We start from the raw sequence: 17,472 nt of genomic DNA, 5'->3' as shown, positions 1-17,472 counted from the left end.
TGGCGAGGTTTTTGTAGCTCAAGAAAAGCCTAATAACAAATATTTATTATCCCACAGTCCCGAGACAATGAGTTGTTGGTGGCATGTCACCCTAAGTAATGGCAACAAGATGGTTTCAGACCAATTTTCGGCCCATAAGATACGGTATTAGGTAACAAAAGACAGAGTGATAGGCATGTGTCAGACATCATTGCCCTATTTGTTACCCAGGTCTTCCATTTAGGCAAATACATAAGAAATTTAGAACACGCAATGTGGTTTTATTAATTTGTGAATAACCCGTCAAGACACGCCTGCTTGCTAGGCATGCCTAGTCCATGGCATGCAAGTGAATATATAGCTTTGCATGCATTTTTCTCATCGTTTGACGGGTCCAAGTAAAAGACAATCACAAGTAGTGGAAGTGGGCCAATAATTCACCATCGAAAACGCATTTGATCAGTTCTTGAGTTAAAGGGTAATTGGGTGTGGGCGATTATAACGTCTCTGGATTGGAAGAAAAAGGAGTTGGATCAACTTTACTCTTTCGTTTTGGTAAAAGGGATCAACGCGTGTGCCGTCGTCAACATGGCTATGTATTTGTAATCTCATCGTTGACAAAAGACTAACACAGTAACAACAGATCGGAAAATGGAATCTCCCCAAAAGAAAAACGCAAAGTGACCGTTCATGTAGCCACCAGTACTAAGAAAAAGCAAGAGATGCATACCACACTTTACAATTTATATGCCTTTTTCAATGCTTTTATTCACTTGTTGTAAACAAATAATCAGGACCACATAGAGAGCCGTTGTTCGAGGAATAGGCCAAATGGATTCGGCAAGATCGGAGAGGATTGGTTTGGTCTTTTTTACTCTGGCTCTGTGTACTACTATTATGTTTGAGCTAGGCCGCAGTCTATGACGAGCCAGAAAATTGTTTGCGCCTTGAGTGTGCTCCATATCAAGTGATTCACAGCCAAAAAGATGGTGAAATAAGATGTTACAGAATGGCTACTTGGGTTTCCACTTCACCAATCAACTCTCGAATCCTACAGGGATGCAGCTGGTGATGGTATCAAGATTTAAGCATCTCTCTCCCCCACGAATTTAAGTATCCTTCAGTGGAAGAGATCACAAATCACTTTTTTGTTTATTTAAGCTCTCTTTCCCTCGACTAATGGATCAATCTTGCTTTTGTTTGTTTGATACAGTACAGTAAAAAGAGGATGATACACCTTCACACAATTTATTCTTCTAGCTATGTCATTTGTGTTTTGCTAAGAGTCCGATAAAAAAAGAGAGAGAATAATATTCAATCAATGCGATCACATTTTATAGAAATAGAAAAATTAATATTAAATAATGAAAATAATAAAAAATAATAGAGAGAGAAAGAAAAAAATTAGGATAACCTAACAAAAAAACATTAAAAATATCATGAAATCTAATTTTTTTTAAAAACCAATGTTGAATTATAAGATGGAAATGATTAAGAAAAATAACAATTATAAACCAAAAAAAGATTTGAACCCACCTGAGCCAACCTTCAAACTTATGGGTGATGTTATGGGATTGGAATAAACTGATAAAAAAAGAATTATAAAATCTAATTTTTTTTAAAAACTAATGTTAAATTATAAGATGGAAAAAAAATTCAAAAAAATAATAATTAATATCTATCCTTATTAGCTTATAAAACATGTGCCTTGAGCCATAGGTAAAAGATGCCATAGGGAATTTAATGACACAGTGGACGGTAATTCTTCACCGTTGGAGGACGTTGCACGTGATGCTAAAGCACAACGACATCCTTTCACACATTGCCATATGTCTAATCTAAAAATTTCAACCAAAAAAAAAAAAAGTTTCAAATTTTAATATTTTTTTAATTATTGTAAATGACCAATTTGTCCCTCCTCTAATCTGGCTATAACAAAAAAAAAATACACATGAAAATACAAAAAAAAAAAAAGCCCCCAAAGCAATCCTAAATTAATTTCGATACAAGGGTAATTTTGTAAATTTATTGTATTAAAAATATAAGATCTAAAAAAAACTAATGCTTTGCTTTTAAGAGCAGTGAAGATGTTTCACTATTTAAAAAAGATTGAAAAAACCTTAATATCCCAATCAAAATAAAAATGACAAATAAAACTCATGAAAAATATCTTAACTTAGTTTTCTAGGCTGATTTGTTGAAGGACAAAAATAACAATTTATTATTATAATCCACAAATAAAATTTCTCTAGTACTACAATGTTTTCCCACAACCTATAAGTTTTGGTAAGAGGTGTTGCATTGCCATATGTCCATATATGACTTTTAATTTAGTACAAAAGACAATGCATGTTTGAAAGTGTGATAAATATTTTTTTTTTAAATATTGTTTATTTTAAAATATATTAAAATAAAAATAAAAAACACTAAAAAAATATTAATTTAATTTTTTTTTAAAAAAATAAAAAAATTATAAAAATACATTCAAACCACAATTTCAAATAGCCTAAAAGTCTCAAGCTTTAAATAATTTAATAATAAGCTAATCATTTGCCACGCTAGTGCAATTCATAGGCTTTCAAAGATTCTCTCCTCCATAAGTGTGTAAGCCTGTATGGAACACCACCTGACCAATTCTCCCACACTTAAAATTACAATCACATCCATGCTTACCTGGCCTTTAAGTTTTGCTAATGAATTCAACCTTGTTATATGGATCATGTGTCAGCCTCTTTGCCTATATTCAAGGAAACAATGATCAGGCAGCAAACATCAACATGACAGCTCCAGTTCGGGTAGATATGTTTCCATCAACCGGAAGTTCCCACAACACAACCTTAATTATGCACTTATATTGGCCACCAAAGCACCAATTTAATCCACCTCCCCCCCCCCCCCCCCCCCCCAATCAAGCACGTCCAATGAAGCTGCCTAAACACCGGTATGCAGCTTTGAAGAGGTTTGGAGGTTTTATGAATGATAGCAACATCCATGAACAAGTTTTGGCATTGAAGAAAGCCTCTAGGGCACCCCTTGGGGATCATCAATAGCAAAGACACAGTGAGTTTCCTGTGATTTGCAGTGTTGCTGGCTACAATTCGCCCTATGAGTGTGAGAATCGTGCTAATGAAGTCATGCTATGATTTGATTAATATTGACTAACCATTTGTACCAACAGTAATGTAATGGAGGGAAAAGGCAAGAAAAGAAATGAGCCATCTTTATCAAAGGATATTACCCAATTCCTTGGGATTTCCCTTTTCTGGTGCACAATCGTGCTACCCTTTTCTTTAGTTACCCACAGAAAAATTAATTCATACCAGGATTGGTAATTGGCACTATACGCGCGGAAAGTAGGACCTATCATTTCAAACATTGGATTTTACGCAATCCAAAAAAAATAATTATTAGTGTAGTGAAAGCATAAAACACACATAGTTCTGACTTTATCAAACAGGGAAAAAATGATATTAATTGCTCTTTGCTTTCGTTACATTTCTACCAAGTATACACCGATTTCGTTTTGACTATAAATAACTAATACTTATCATAAGACCCTGTGGAGGAGGCAAGATGCAGTCCAAAAGGCCGCACGCAGACAGGTAGGGATGTAACAAAATGCAACCCCTTGATAATTACCAAAGAATGACAAGAAATAAGATATTCACCAGAAAATATTATTAATTTGATGCATCTCAGCTAATCAAAACACATCAAGCCAAATAAATTATTGTATATAATAAGCATTCTGTACAAAGGAATACCAAGCAATGGTGTTATTTATTTATTTCAAAAGAAATGTGTATACAAGCTGCAATCTAAGTTTATAAACCTTTGTCTTACCTAATATAAGCGCCCCCGACACTCATCTGTGCCACAGTAGCATGGCGACTGTTTTAGTTTCCCATCAGGACCAACAACGCTATCAAGCGCGTAGCCATAGTCATAAGTAAGTTCCTGTTTGCAACATACAAAAACCATCTTTTATTCTTAATTTGTTGTCGACGCCTAGGAGATGACATATCACATAAAAAGCAAGCCCAGGTTATAACATCAAGCGAAAACAAAAACTATTTATTACAGTACCAGGTTAACATGTGGAAAAAAAAGGAGCTTATAACAAATATCCAGAAAAAAAACTCAAAAGACATCCAATCCAAAGTGAATGGAAGAGAAACATAAATGGAACCTTACTTGCATAGGAAGTATATCGTCTGCTGCAAATAGCACAATTCGAGCAAGTCGGATATCATGGTGGGTGCTCAAAATGCACTGGACGAATAGGTTGGGCTGACAACTATGATTAATAAATCTGGTAACATTACCATAAGAGCCCGCATCTATGCAAAACTCAGATTCACTTTCATCCATCTTGACATCTACTTTCTTCAGAGGATCAATTGCAGGTGCAGACCCATCACCTTGTCGCCTCTGCAAGAAAATACATTTATATTCCATTGTGAAGGAACGAAAGTAATGGAAGCACAAAGGCTCTGGCAATGAGCACTATAATAAGAACCAAGCTAAACAAAAAGTAGAATGCATATTTCAAGCGCAGTTTGGTCTTTGAATAAGAATGAGAACAAGTTGGTAAATAGCGCCACAGGCTAACAACAATTGATATTTACTTGTTAACTCTCAGTGTTAGCATGCAGAAAGACCACTAAGACAAGTACTTGCAAAATATTGTCCATGACCAAGTATATAAAGCTATCACAAGAAGTTAGTATTATAATTTTCATGCTTCCCACAATCCCATGTCATACACAGGTTAAGACAAGATATGGAAATGATATTTCCTTGAATGATGGTACTAGTACCTCTCTTCCCCCTATTTCATTCATTGTATGCCAGCAGTCAATATCAAATATAAATTCATTCCCAGAGACGTTATCCAACTCGTCATTCCTCCTAAGAATTCCAAAGTATTCACACACTGGAGCACCAGAAGGAATTACATCCCAAGACCTAACAGCCCATCCTTTGTCTGCTGTACGATAGATCTGTTCAAAGAAAATTTCCCAATAAATATGATGACTTATGCTGAAAAGAAATTGGTTCTTGATTGTGTGTAAATACCTCAAGTTGGTACTTCAATCCACGCTGAGAGACGCGGTTAATGCAACTAGGTCCACAGCTACATCCAGGACCACATTCAAACACCACATCCTTTGCTTCAATCAATCTGAAAATAAATATATTCAAGAACCAATATGGGCAAGATGAAGAATAAACACATCAATCTTTATAAAACAAAAGGACTAGATCAGACAATTGAGACGTGATAAAGGATCATGAAAAGGTTGAAATATAGAAGAGACAACAAGGTATAAGGTGCACCTATAATGGAAAGGCTTAAAGTGGTAAAAAGTTTTTGTGCCTCAACTTATTGAAAGTTTGGCCCAAAAAAATCAGAGAGAAACTAATTCATATGACCGGATCCATCTAGTTTTTTGGCTGGGACTTCGGTGAGTTGAGTATCAGCACAAATAAAAACAATTGGTGTGGAAAAAAATATCTCATTGTTTCCCCTTTCTTTAATAAGCAAAACTTCATTTGTTCCAAAATGAAAATGTACCATTCTAATAGGCAACCAAAAAATGAATTTTATAAGAACCACATTCAAATCTCACCTGCCACCATCTATGTCCACGTATGGAAAGTCAAAGCCATTAAGTCGAGCACAAGAACAAGACCTTGGATTTGTACATTTTCCTTTACAATCACACCCAGAGGCACTTGGAGGAATGATCACATTTCTTGCAACTTGAACAGACTTGATATATTTAAAGCCTATAATTTCAAAATTAAATTATTGACAAAGACAACATAGATAAATTTGTTTAATTTATTTACATGCCAACAAACAAGAGGAGATCAATCAAATAAGAAAAAAAAAGGCAGACTAAGTAGAAAAGAAGGGGCACAAAAATCACCTAAAAAAGAAAATAGAGAATTTCTTTTGGCTAAAGGAAAGAGTTTCTCTGCTTAAGAAAAATATAAGAAATTTGTGTTCTAACAGCGGAATTCAAAATATAATTTCTAAACCTGAAACGAGCAAGTTGTTTGTGTCTGCATTCATGCCAATGATACATTAATGCATAGTATTATTAGTACCACATGCTTACATCAAATGTACCTGAAAAGAAAATTGCAACAAACTAACCATCACATTATCACACTTGTTCACCAGAACTAAATGCTCCAGTTCACCAAACAACATGTGGAAAAAACAACAAATGCAATAACTACCCTGCAATGGTGTAAAGTCACTTTTCGTTGAATGGTTAAATCAGATAACTAGAAACTCTTCTTTTATTAAAACAATCTATCATGTTATGTCAAACTGTGGCTAATATCTCCTAGCAGTGCAGGCACCAGGAGCTACACTTCGGGCCAAAATGACTTTAAAACCCCATGTGAGGCATCAATGAATTACGTATTATGCCCATAACCAGCGTATTCAAGGATGCTCGGAGATTAAAAAGCAAACACATTGATGAAGATGTCATCATATTCTTTTTATTTATTTTTCATTATGATGTATCATTGTTATTTATTTCATGATATGTCCTGGCTGCAATGCCGTCATTAGTTTAACTGTAAACAAGACATGTCTGCCATGCTCGGGAACAACAAAGGAAGACCAGAAAGACCACCATCTTCCTTGTATGATGGTGGTCTTATACTTGATGAAAGTGATGATTATGACCTACACAAATAAAATTTCAACTCTTATATTTGATGGAAATGATGATTATGACATACAAATAAAAATTTCAAGTAGTTTTTATACTTTTAGTATGTTATGATGGAGTCCTTGTTTAAAACAATCTCTTATAAATACTACCAATAACCAGCATATTCTCAAAGTACAAGAGAATAGAGTGAAAAGTTATGTTTTAGTGGCTTCATGATTTGTTTGGACGCTATTAGATATTCCAAACTAAAATAACAGCTTATGTGGAAGTTGGATCTGAAGTCTTTGTGCCACCACGCAATCTGGTATTATATATTATAAATCTCTTAATATAGGTCACTTTACATTTTATATTAAAGTTGGAAATCTTGCTTCTCTCAGATGCATGACAGCCACTTAAGCCTAGAGCCCCTGCGTACTTAGTGCTAGCACTTTTATCGGCAATGCTTGCTAATGGGATTCAGTGACTGCCCTAACAAAGGTCAATTCCTTCAAACAGAAAATTATGTTCCATTGAAACAAATACCATTTTCATGGTATGCTAAAAGAGAGCATGTTTGAAAAGGTAGATGTCAAAAACTTGACGAAAGCCAATGCTATAACTGCAACAACTGCCATCTTATCAATACAGTAAGACCTAATTGAGTAATAATAATAAATAAGACTACTACTAACTTGGTACTTGAGAAAGGTATGAAATCAACATTAAACATTAAAATTAAAAGTAGTGACTACCATGTTCCTAGAACCTTGAGATTTGTAAAATGTTTGATTAGCGATTGAGTTACAATCAGAAAGAAAATCGAAGGGCTCAATCTTGCAAAATTAGTTGAGAGAAAAACCAAGTTGTTGTGTTTCAATATTAAACTACGCTATCTCAAGTTTTGTTGCTGTTCACATTTAATTGCTATAGCCTATAGGTAACTTAAAATAAGCAAATAATAGTAAAAAAAATGTAATTCTATCTTTTATAAATAAAAGCTTCATAGCTTTTCATCTCCCTCTCCCAACTGATGGAAAACTAGATCTAGGATTTGAGTCTGATATCCAAATACAATCTTGTGAGACTGTAACATTTTTCAAGGTAATAAACACAAGCAATGTGATGCTAAAAATTGTCTTTCATGTGCATCATATACTAAAATGAGCATGGAAGCCTATAGGTAACTTAAAATAAACAAATAATAGTAAAAAAAATGTAATTCTATCTTTTATAAATAAAAGCTTCATAGCTTTTCATCTCCCTCTCCCAACTGATGGAAAACTAGATCTAGGATTTGAGTCTGATATCCAAATACAATCTTGTGAGACTGTAACATTTTTCAAGGTAATAAACACAAGCAATGTGATGCTAAAAATTGTCTTTCATGTGCATCATATCCTAAAATGAGCATGGAATGCAAAAGGTAAATGATTTTTCCCATTGAGAAAAAAAAATTTCCTTGTGACGCAGCACTAGCCTGAAATATATAAGCAAAGCTATTTTTGATATATATAGTCTGTCTACCAGATCCACTTCCCTCATAAAAGCATAAGTTGGTCAGTAACTTGCCTGGAGGTGCTATAGGAGGATTATCAATTACATTGATAACAGGAATAGGTATGTCTTCTTTCCCAAAAGAGATGTCCTCACAAACCAAGCTTGGAAAATAAAATACTTCTGTCAGTTTACACAATGTAAGCATGCACATGAAAATAGTACATATTCAGTTACATCACAGCTCTACAGGTTTCATACCCATGCAATTTGCCAATAGTTCTTTCTCGTTCAAAACAAACCTAAAACAGAAGCAACAAATAGGTTCAGGTAATACAAATGACTACCAAGGTGAACACACTGGATAATGAAAACTCAACATAGCAATGTCTGAAAAGCACATAGCTTAAAACTACTGATTTATTTGCAGTAAAGTGTGGGACATATATCACCACATCCAACTACAAATTGGACTGAACAAGCAAATATTAGAGGGAAATATACTATAAGATGGTGTTATTCTGAAAAAAAGAACTTACACGGAACAAAAGGAAAGAAAAGGGGGGAACTAAAACAAGGAGGAGCAATGTTCATGAAAGCATAACTAATAGAATTCTCATTGCACATCAGTAAATGATATTTGAAATTAAAACTATTATGACCCATGAAAAAACAGGTAAACTCTTTTTTTAGGTTATAAAATAGGATGAAAAGGTCACCTCATCTATCTCAACTAAACAGGTAAACTCTTTAAGTTTATTAAATAGGAGCAATATTAAAGCATATCAATTAAACAGGTAAACTCTTTTTTTAGGTTATAAAATAGGATGAAAAGGTCACCTCATCTATCTCAACTTTGGGCTGCCCTTGAAGTCGTTTCAAACGGTACTTAGAAACAGTAAATCCAGAAGCCCTTTTAAAAGACCAGCAACGTACAACCTGCAGACAGAATGAAAAATTAGCTTAACACATTTTAGATTGTCATACCAAAGTTGAGGCACGTTCAAAATCTTACACGTGCAGCATAAACCATGCATTAGAATGGCTTCAGGTATCATTGACCAACCATCATCCAATATTATTAACTCAGCCATGTAGCATTAGTAAAAATAATAATGAACACATCACTTAAATCATGAAAAATGTAAATGATTTCCCTCTATGCTTATCCAATACTCAATATTCGATCCACTTAAAAAGAATGCATTGCCCTGTACTCTTTGTTTTTTCTTTATCATTCAATTACGCCATTAGGTAGTGAACCATTACTTTCTTTCCTTAAAATTTCCTCAGCAGTTAAACAATTCCAAATATTTTTCAAATCTTTCATTTCCCTATAACTCATCAAATGCTAATATTCAGAAAAATGATGGTTCAAAGACCACTTTCAACATACACACACAAAAACAAAAGGCACTAATTGCAAAGAAAAGCTTCAATATTTCAGGCTTCAACCTACCAAAATATCCGTTTGACCATCTAAACAGCTCAAGAAACAGGTCAAGAGGATGCAATCAAAAATTCATTTCTAAGAAATCAGAGCTATGAGGAAAAACAATTAAAAATAAATTGCAATAAATTTTTTCTGGAACATGCCACCATCAAATCTGTAAAATGATGCAAAAAACACAGATGCATCAAAATTGACAGTTTTAAGGGGGAAGAAAACGAGATTTTTAATGAGTCTGCCATGTATAAAAAGCAATAAAAACAAAGGCTTTTCCAAACTGGAAGCCAATTATGAGAAGGGAGGCACAGGGAAAAGACATGCACATGATGTGATATATTAGCTTAGGAAAGGCAACATAATTAATATTTGGTAAAACCTTTGGCAATTGCAAGTTAGAAATTCAGCCATTTATAAGATTAACGTCTTTTAGAAAGCCCAGAATATGTGATTAGGATGTAGGCACAAGTAGACCTTCAACAGATACAATGCAAATACAATTTTACATGCTAACCATATAAAACTCTTTAAAGCAAGTAAATTTTGATAATGCCAACCTTGTACAAACCACAATATGTGTAAACTTTGCCACTTTGATTATCACCACGTTTATGCTCACAGATGACCCTGACAGGTACAGATTGCTCCATATTATTCTGCAAGAAGATCAAAATGAAAAATGAGTAATAGATTCCATAAAACACACAAAAAGGATTTGAAAGTTGACAGCATATCTGTACCAAGTAACAGTGAGGACAGTTGAGAATACATGAAGTTAGATAGTGATGGATTCCCAGTCATGAAATATTGACATTAACAAGTCTATTGCTATTATAACCATCAAATCATAACTTAGAAGGTTGTTTACTACCAGTAGAAGATTTAATCAGTTATGAGAATAAATAAGCTACATGAACAAAGTTCAAGAAAGCAGCTCATACAAGTGGTTGTATCAATATGAACAAAAAGCATTTGTTTAGAGGGGGGAAAGCACACAAAGGGATCCCCATGGTTTGCGTGTTTTTTAAAATAAATGAACAAAACTGAACACTGATCAGTGATTAGTACAAAAATAATTAAACATATTTCATAGAACCAAGTAGGAAGTATCATTTCACCAATAGAAAGAAGAATTCAGAAAGAAAGAAAGAAAGAAATTTCAGTAGCTTCAGCTCAGTCACTTTCCAAGTATGAACATAATTACATCATTAATATAGTTCCCAAACTCTCCACCATGATGGACATGTACGGAGATGAATGGTCACTAGGAAGGGGATGGGACCACAGTCAATACCCTAACCGCCCTGTCTCTCTCTTCATATGAAGGCCTTAAAGTTTTACTTTGCGCTCGTTAAAAAACATAAACTAATAATGTAATATAACAAGAATATAGATCAATATCATTTAACTACCATAAACGCTTATAATACCTCAAGAGCCAAATTACTACAATGCATAACTTGATCTTTAGTTTGACTCTTACTACCATTCATGTTGTTTCTGCCTTGGCCTGTATACACTACTTCATTTAAACAATCAACACCATCTTGATATTGTCCAGACAAAACGATTGCTACTGCTACCAGGCTGCTATACTCGTTGTGCTTACCCTGCACATATTACAAGAGATAATTGAACATTAAAGAGGTGCAAAAGTTTGCATTGAGTATAGTTTTCATAAACCCTAATGAAGTTAAAACATCTGGAAAGCAGCAAGCATTAAACCAGAAAAAGGGAGCAGTTTGAACAAAGATTTAAATAGCAAGTAGAAGTGTCCCTTTCTTTTTTCTGCTTTAATGAAGTTAAAACATCTGGAAAGCAGCAAGCATTAAACCAGAAAAAGGGAGCAGTTTGAACAAAGATTTAAATAGCAAGTAGAAGTGTCCCTTTCTTTTTTCTGCTTTAATGAAGTTAAAACATCTGGAAAGCAGCAAGCATTAAACCAGAAAAAGGAAGGAGCAGTTTGAACAAAGATTTAAATAGCTGGTAGAAGTGTCCCTTTCTTTTTTCTGCTTTAATGAAGTTAAAACATCTGGAAAGCAGCAAGCATTAAACCAGAAAAAGGAAGGAGCAGTTTGAACAAAGATTTAAATAGCTGGTAGAAGTGTCCCTTTCTTTTTTCTGCTTTAATGGTTTAATGCTGCTTGTTTTCCAAATATGCTAGTAGTTCGCTTGTACTTGGATTTGACTGAATTTTTGTGCAGAAATTTGGGTTTAGAGGCAAAAGAAGCCCATATTTGTTTATTGGTTCCACTAAAAGTAAGCTTAAAGAAATTTTTTCAGCCAGTTGCAAGAAAACCTTACTTCATTGATGATGATGCTCAATTCATTTGACAAAATGTTTCAGCTGTTGCAATTTTCATTTCGTTAACTATTGGGTGCTATTTCCTATTCCTTGGAGTGCTTTTATCACCTTTAGTTCAGCTTATGTTTACTCTACTGCAAACAGGGTCACAATTTCATGAGCAATCCCAACCAGGACCGCATTTCATGGGCAAGATTGCTTATCACTTTAATTCTTCACTTTGTTTGATAAACTAATCTTCCTGGATGATGAATAAGCAGAGGGAACACAAATAGAATCATAAAGAATTTCTAGCAGATAAATACCTTCAACAAATACAAACATCATCCCTCAAGTAAGCAGAAATTAAAGCATAACCAATTTCTTTTCACATTTTTCACATAGTCATGCATGTTTTGAAATGTTCTAAGCTACTTCACATAGCAATTCAACTATATGCCATGAATTTATGAAGCAATTGTAGATTAATTTTTTTCCTGGACCCACTGCTCTTCATTGATGCATGGACACCTCTCAAGTCTCAACTCTTAAGTGTCTAGGAAAATTCATGTAAAGGGATGTTCTAATCATAGATATAAATATAACTTCCAAAATTTTCTTCAAAACATGTAAGAGATGATAAAACTAATTTGACAAGTCAGTTATTAAAGCACCACAACTTGAACAAAAATGGCAGAAAATGCCATTAAAGCCCTATAATCTTAAAAGGAAAACAATTGATTATTAGGGGATGAGGTTCCAAGAAATAAGGGTGGAGGTTTCATATCACGTATTAAAATGAGAACAGCCAAAATACCACGTTTCACTATGTATGACTTCCTAGCACAGGAAAAATGAATCCAGCAGACCAGAGCTATGAAAATTAAATGAGTATCATAAAGGAAACAGGAAAATGTATTTCTTGCAATCCAAATAAAAAGAAATGTAGATGCAAACCAATTTGCCACAAAGCTTGCGTATGTAATCAATTCCATTCAACCAATGTCCACGGAAACCTGTAGCCACCATATCATCTCGAGAGAAGAATTTATGCCCAACAGTAATACCTGCAAGATGCTCATAGCTAAGATATATTCATGCATATCAAGGCAAATCAATGCAAAAAAAAAAAAAAAAAGCATGATGCAACTATGATTACCCACCAGGTAGATAAGCAACTTGTTTTTCAGTGTATGATTGTTCATTCTTCTTTGACGCCTACCATGAATGACCAAAAAAGAAAGAAATCATCATTGTTCCATACATAATAACAAAAGAGAATGATTCAAAACTCCAACATTATATGAGAGAAATAGACGGAACAGATTTTCAAAATGATTTTGACAAATGGTCAGCTCATGCAGCTGGGAACTAGCATTAGCAACACAACATAGCATATGTGCATGATAAAAGACTAATCGTTCATTATGATTAAATACTTGCACGTCTGCTGGTTATGCGTATTCACCACCTTTACATCAAAATAAAGCAAAACAAATCTTGCAAAGCATTTCATTTTTGTTGGCTAATCCACAGCTATAAACTTGAAGGAAGTAGGATTGCTATAAACTTGCCTCGGAAATTTCCTTCAGAATTGGTTGCTTTGAAGTACACTTAGCAGTGGATGAATTTCCCTTCTGCAAAGTTTTCATAGCATTAGCATAACAATCTCAAAGACCAAGATCTTCCTCCAGAGAGAGAGAGAGAGAGAGAGAGTGGGGAGATGAATGGAGAAAGCTGTCTCTAGAGAAGTGGGCACATGATAGTCAATTTGTTCGACATAAATGGTTCTATTCACCAAATAATTTTTCCAAAAGAAAAGGCATAATTTTTAAAAAATATGAGATATGATAAATTACAAGAGGAAAAAATGGGAAGTTATTAGTAATTTTTACCTCAAATTATAGCAAATACTGTACAGCTTTAGTCATACAAATGGCAAACAAAAAGCATATGGTAGAAGAAGTTTAGTTAAAGGCTTAAGCACAAGAGCACAAATGAACTGCAATGTGCTTCCATTCCATGTTCACCCGTCATCTTTTTATGGAGAAAATGTTAAGTGGAACCAAGGAACAAGAATCTTAACACCTATTTGCATTAGTCCAAAACCTTAATTAAAAACAACAAAAAGGGAAATGCATGTTACCATAACTTTTTGAGTATATTGACTAGCGTCCCAAGTTTAAGATTTGAATATAGTCTTAAAGGAAAAGATCAAAGCCCACCAGAGAGAAAACAGAGGGAGGGAATGAAAATGAGAAGGCTCGCATACTCACATTATCAGTATAATCAGCAACCTGAGGATCTCTGGCCTCTACCTTCTCATATCTCTTCTCTTCTTCCTGCGTTAGCACCAAGTAGCTGTTTAGCATGATCCCAGATTAAATTACTTACAAAGAGAAATCAAGAAATGGAAGCTATCAATTCCCCAAAATAGTGAACTACGGGTTTTCTTGAAAAAATTATATTTCCAAATAAGGTTATGACTATTTATCAAAAATTAATTAGCTATTGAGAAACAAATAATTTTTTTTTTGTAAAGCTAGCTAAAAAAAAGATGCATCGTCACACTTTATCACACAAGCAATGTTACAAGTCAAATTTAGCATTAGTATTGGGATCACGTATTCCAAAGTACAGTATATTCAGAAATTTATCAATGCTGAATGAAACTCTGGATGCCACTCCGTCTTAGACCATTAACACATCAAGCTAAAAGGCTGAGAAGTAAATTTCCTAATTAAGTTAATGAAATGAAACACAGTAATCGGATTATTCTGTAAATGCAAAAGCTACTATTTCAGCGATTTGTTTGAACTTTTCCCCAGGTAAAAGTTTTGAGAGCATCATTAAATCAATGTACACCAGTTATTGTTGCAACATCACTTCCTATTGACAGCATTCCATTTTGTAGTTTAAATCGCAGCTAAAACACAGACCAGCTATTTTTTTTCAGTCCAGTTAAACTACAGTCACTGTTTCATTCTTTTATTTGCATTCCATAAACATTCAAGTCATTGCATTTAAAGTTGCACTGCCACAACAAAACAGTGCCTTACCACTATTTAGCCAAGAGGAGGAAACAGCAAAGGAATATTTCATGTAATTTTTAGGATTACTAAAACAAATACATAAGCACCCACTTATCAGTTCCATAAAAGATCCTTATAAAAGAAATCACCTGAACACAGCTAAGGTGATGATTATTAAAAGTCCTTGCTGTCTCTTTCACTGCTGTACAGGCCTTCTGTTTGATACTATCAGCTACAAAACTTTGATAGTCCGTCCATTTCAGATTAGCATTGTTTTCTAACTCAATTTCTGTGTCATCAAATTTAAAAGGCAAGGAACCAAGGGCCAGACCACTTCTTTTGAGCCCATCTTCTACGCCTTTTCTATCGATATCAGGTAGCCATTCTTGCATTGGATGATTAATGTAGCTCCTTCTCTTGCCAGCATTATCTCCAGGGGATTCTAAATGTCTCTTCCGATTATAATCTCCAGTTTCTTTCTTGCACACATCATGTTTAGGAGCATCTAACTCCCTCCTCTGATCTCCATCATATAATGGCCTGCTCTTATCAGGTATACTTTCAAGTCTTGGACACCATCTTCTCTCTCCAGGCCCTGTTGACTCTCCTTCAACTTCTTTCTTGCAGATATCGAGTTCAGGAGCATCTAACTTCGTGCTCTGACCTTCAAAATAGCACGGCCTTTTCTCTTGAGGCTTATTTTTAAGCCTAGGGCTGCATCTTCTCTCTAGAGACCCCCTGGACTCAACTTTTTGAACTCGCTGTGCAATGTTCTTTGTCACAGAAACGTCAATTGCTTCACTTGAAGGATCTTGCTTAATACATTCATAACTGGGAATCTTGCTTTCTTTGCAAGGACTCTTCATCAGTTAATCCCAATATCCGAATTCTACAGTTAGAAAAACAATCAGCATGTTTTCCAAAGCAGGAATCAGGAACTGGCAACCCTACTAGATCTACCTTCTAATTCACATATTCGGTATTTCGAGACTCTACGCATTTAATCTCTTATAGAGACAAAAAAAAAAAAAAACAATGGCTATATATATATATATATATATATATATATATATATATATATATATATATATATATATATATATATATATATAGTACTTTCAAGAACCCAAAAGAAAAAAGACAGAGAGACTGGATAAAAGAAAAACCCAAGTCCTCAAATATCCTACATTGCATTAAAGTAGTAGTGCCGATTAATTTCCTAAAGAAAATTCCTCCTGCTCAGTGCAGTACATTAACAAGCAAAATCGAAAGAAAAAAATTCTGTATCCAGGATTTGCTGAGATTCAAAAAAGAAAGTTAAGAAACGGATCAATGCAAGTATAAAATTGAGTTGGTCGTCGAAAGTCTGAGACTTTATTTATAATAATAAAAAAAAAATTGCTATGTAAATTGAATTTCAAGTCAAAAGGAACGTACCAGCAGGAGCAATTCCAGAGAGAACACTGGAGAGAGGTACGGAGAGTGGGAGAGAGAGACAGAAAGCAGAAAACCTCGGGACTAACGTAACGTAGGGTTTTTAAAAACCAGCGGAATTTGGATTTGAGGATCATACACGGCAAAAACACCCGGCGGGAATTCTAGCCAAGAAGCAAATACTTACGCTGTCCACTCCACTCCTTGCTGCTAGAAGGAAGGGGCGTTAAATTGTTGTTTTTGGTTGATTTTTAAAATATTTTTAATTTAAAAATATATTAAATAATATTTTTTATTTTAGAATTAAAAATATAAAAAAAATTATTAAAATTCTGGTACAAACACAATCCCAAAAATTATACTAATAAACCTTTATTTTTATTTTTTGACCGGTGTTGGGACTTGGGAGGGTTGATGTAGATCAGTTTATTAATTTTGAGGTCAGGAATTAAACCTGAAATTAACCACAAAAAATAAAAAAAGAAAGTTTTTTATATCAAAAAGATTTGTTACCCGGCCTGTGGTACTAATTTATTTATTTTTTATCATAAAGGTAATCATCATGTTTTCTTAAAATACTCAGAAAATTATTTATAAACATTTTTTTTTGTATTAAAATGTGATGTGAACTGCATGGGCCATGTCTCTTTTAACTAGAGAGGGCATGCCCCTTCGAAATTTTCTATTTTTCGATATTAATTCCTAAAATTAGCTATTTTTAATCACAATCCCTTAAAACATTTTTGTTTTTTTCTCTTTAAACTCGTACACTGTCTTAACTTCCCCACTCTCAGATAAATATATTTAAGCTTTATAATTTTTAAAAAATAAAATAATATTATTTTAATATATTTCTAAATTAAAAGTATTTTAAAAAGTAATCGCAATCACAATACCAAATATATTAGTCCATCCTTGATCAACTTATCATGAATAAAGTATAATAAATGATTGATCTCATATAAATAAAATAATTCTTGTATTTATAAAAATTTTATATAATTTAATTTTTTTTGTTTGTATGAAATTATAATGAAATAATTTAATTTTTTTTATTAATTTCATTACGTGCTATAAAACTTAAATTTTATCATGAAGATTTGATTTATTTATTTATTT

General features: G+C 33.7%; 1 protein-coding gene across 2 annotated transcripts; it reads right to left on the bottom strand.

Moving 5' to 3' along the window:
* Window positions 1–2,491: 2,491 nt before the first annotated feature.
* Window positions 2,492–16,572, bottom strand: LOC18097103 (histone-lysine N-methyltransferase, H3 lysine-9 specific SUVH4). Of its 2 annotated transcripts, none has more exons than XM_052450978.1 (17): window positions 16,357–16,572; window positions 15,069–15,808; window positions 14,164–14,229; window positions 13,462–13,524; window positions 13,051–13,105; window positions 12,845–12,954; window positions 11,034–11,213; window positions 10,161–10,259; window positions 8,997–9,095; window positions 8,418–8,458; window positions 8,232–8,320; window positions 5,613–5,772; window positions 5,059–5,164; window positions 4,800–4,982; window positions 4,174–4,410; window positions 3,823–3,936; window positions 2,492–2,716 (listed from the first exon to the last, which is right to left on the bottom strand). In XM_052450978.1, exons 2-16 carry the CDS (start codon window positions 15,783–15,785, stop codon window positions 3,823–3,825), a joined length of 2,319 nt encoding a protein of 772 aa, XP_052306938.1. In that variant the 5' UTR covers window positions 15,786–15,808; window positions 16,357–16,572; the 3' UTR covers window positions 2,492–2,716. The 2 variants fall into 2 exon arrangements, with proteins under 2 accessions (XP_052306938.1, XP_024452510.2); XM_024596742.2 differs by lacking the exon at window positions 2,492–2,716 and adding an exon at window positions 2,988–3,606.
* Between the last annotated feature and the right edge of the window lie 900 nt (window positions 16,573–17,472).

This window comes from Populus trichocarpa, chromosome 3, assembly GCF_000002775.5.
Source record: "Populus trichocarpa isolate Nisqually-1 chromosome 3, P.trichocarpa_v4.1, whole genome shotgun sequence".
Taxonomy (NCBI): Eukaryota; Viridiplantae; Streptophyta; class Magnoliopsida; order Malpighiales; family Salicaceae; genus Populus; species Populus trichocarpa.
Note: the sequence above shows the minus strand (reverse complement) of the source record. Positions and strands in the feature narration are given on the sequence as shown.

Bases quoted from the DNA above. Each gene is read 5' to 3' on its own strand.
- LOC18097103 (XM_052450978.1), bottom strand. From the start codon at position 15,785: ATGAAGAGTCCTTGCAAAGAAAGCAAGATTCCCAGTTATGAATGTATT. The intron at 14,230-15,068 runs GTGATTTCTTTT...GTGCTAACGCAG, and splicing joins ATCACCTTAGCTGTGTTCAG to GAAGAAGAGAAGAGATATGA. The intron at 4,983-5,058 runs GTATTTACACAC...TTCTTTGAACAG, and splicing joins GATTGAAGTACCAACTTGAG to ATCTATCGTACAGCAGACAA.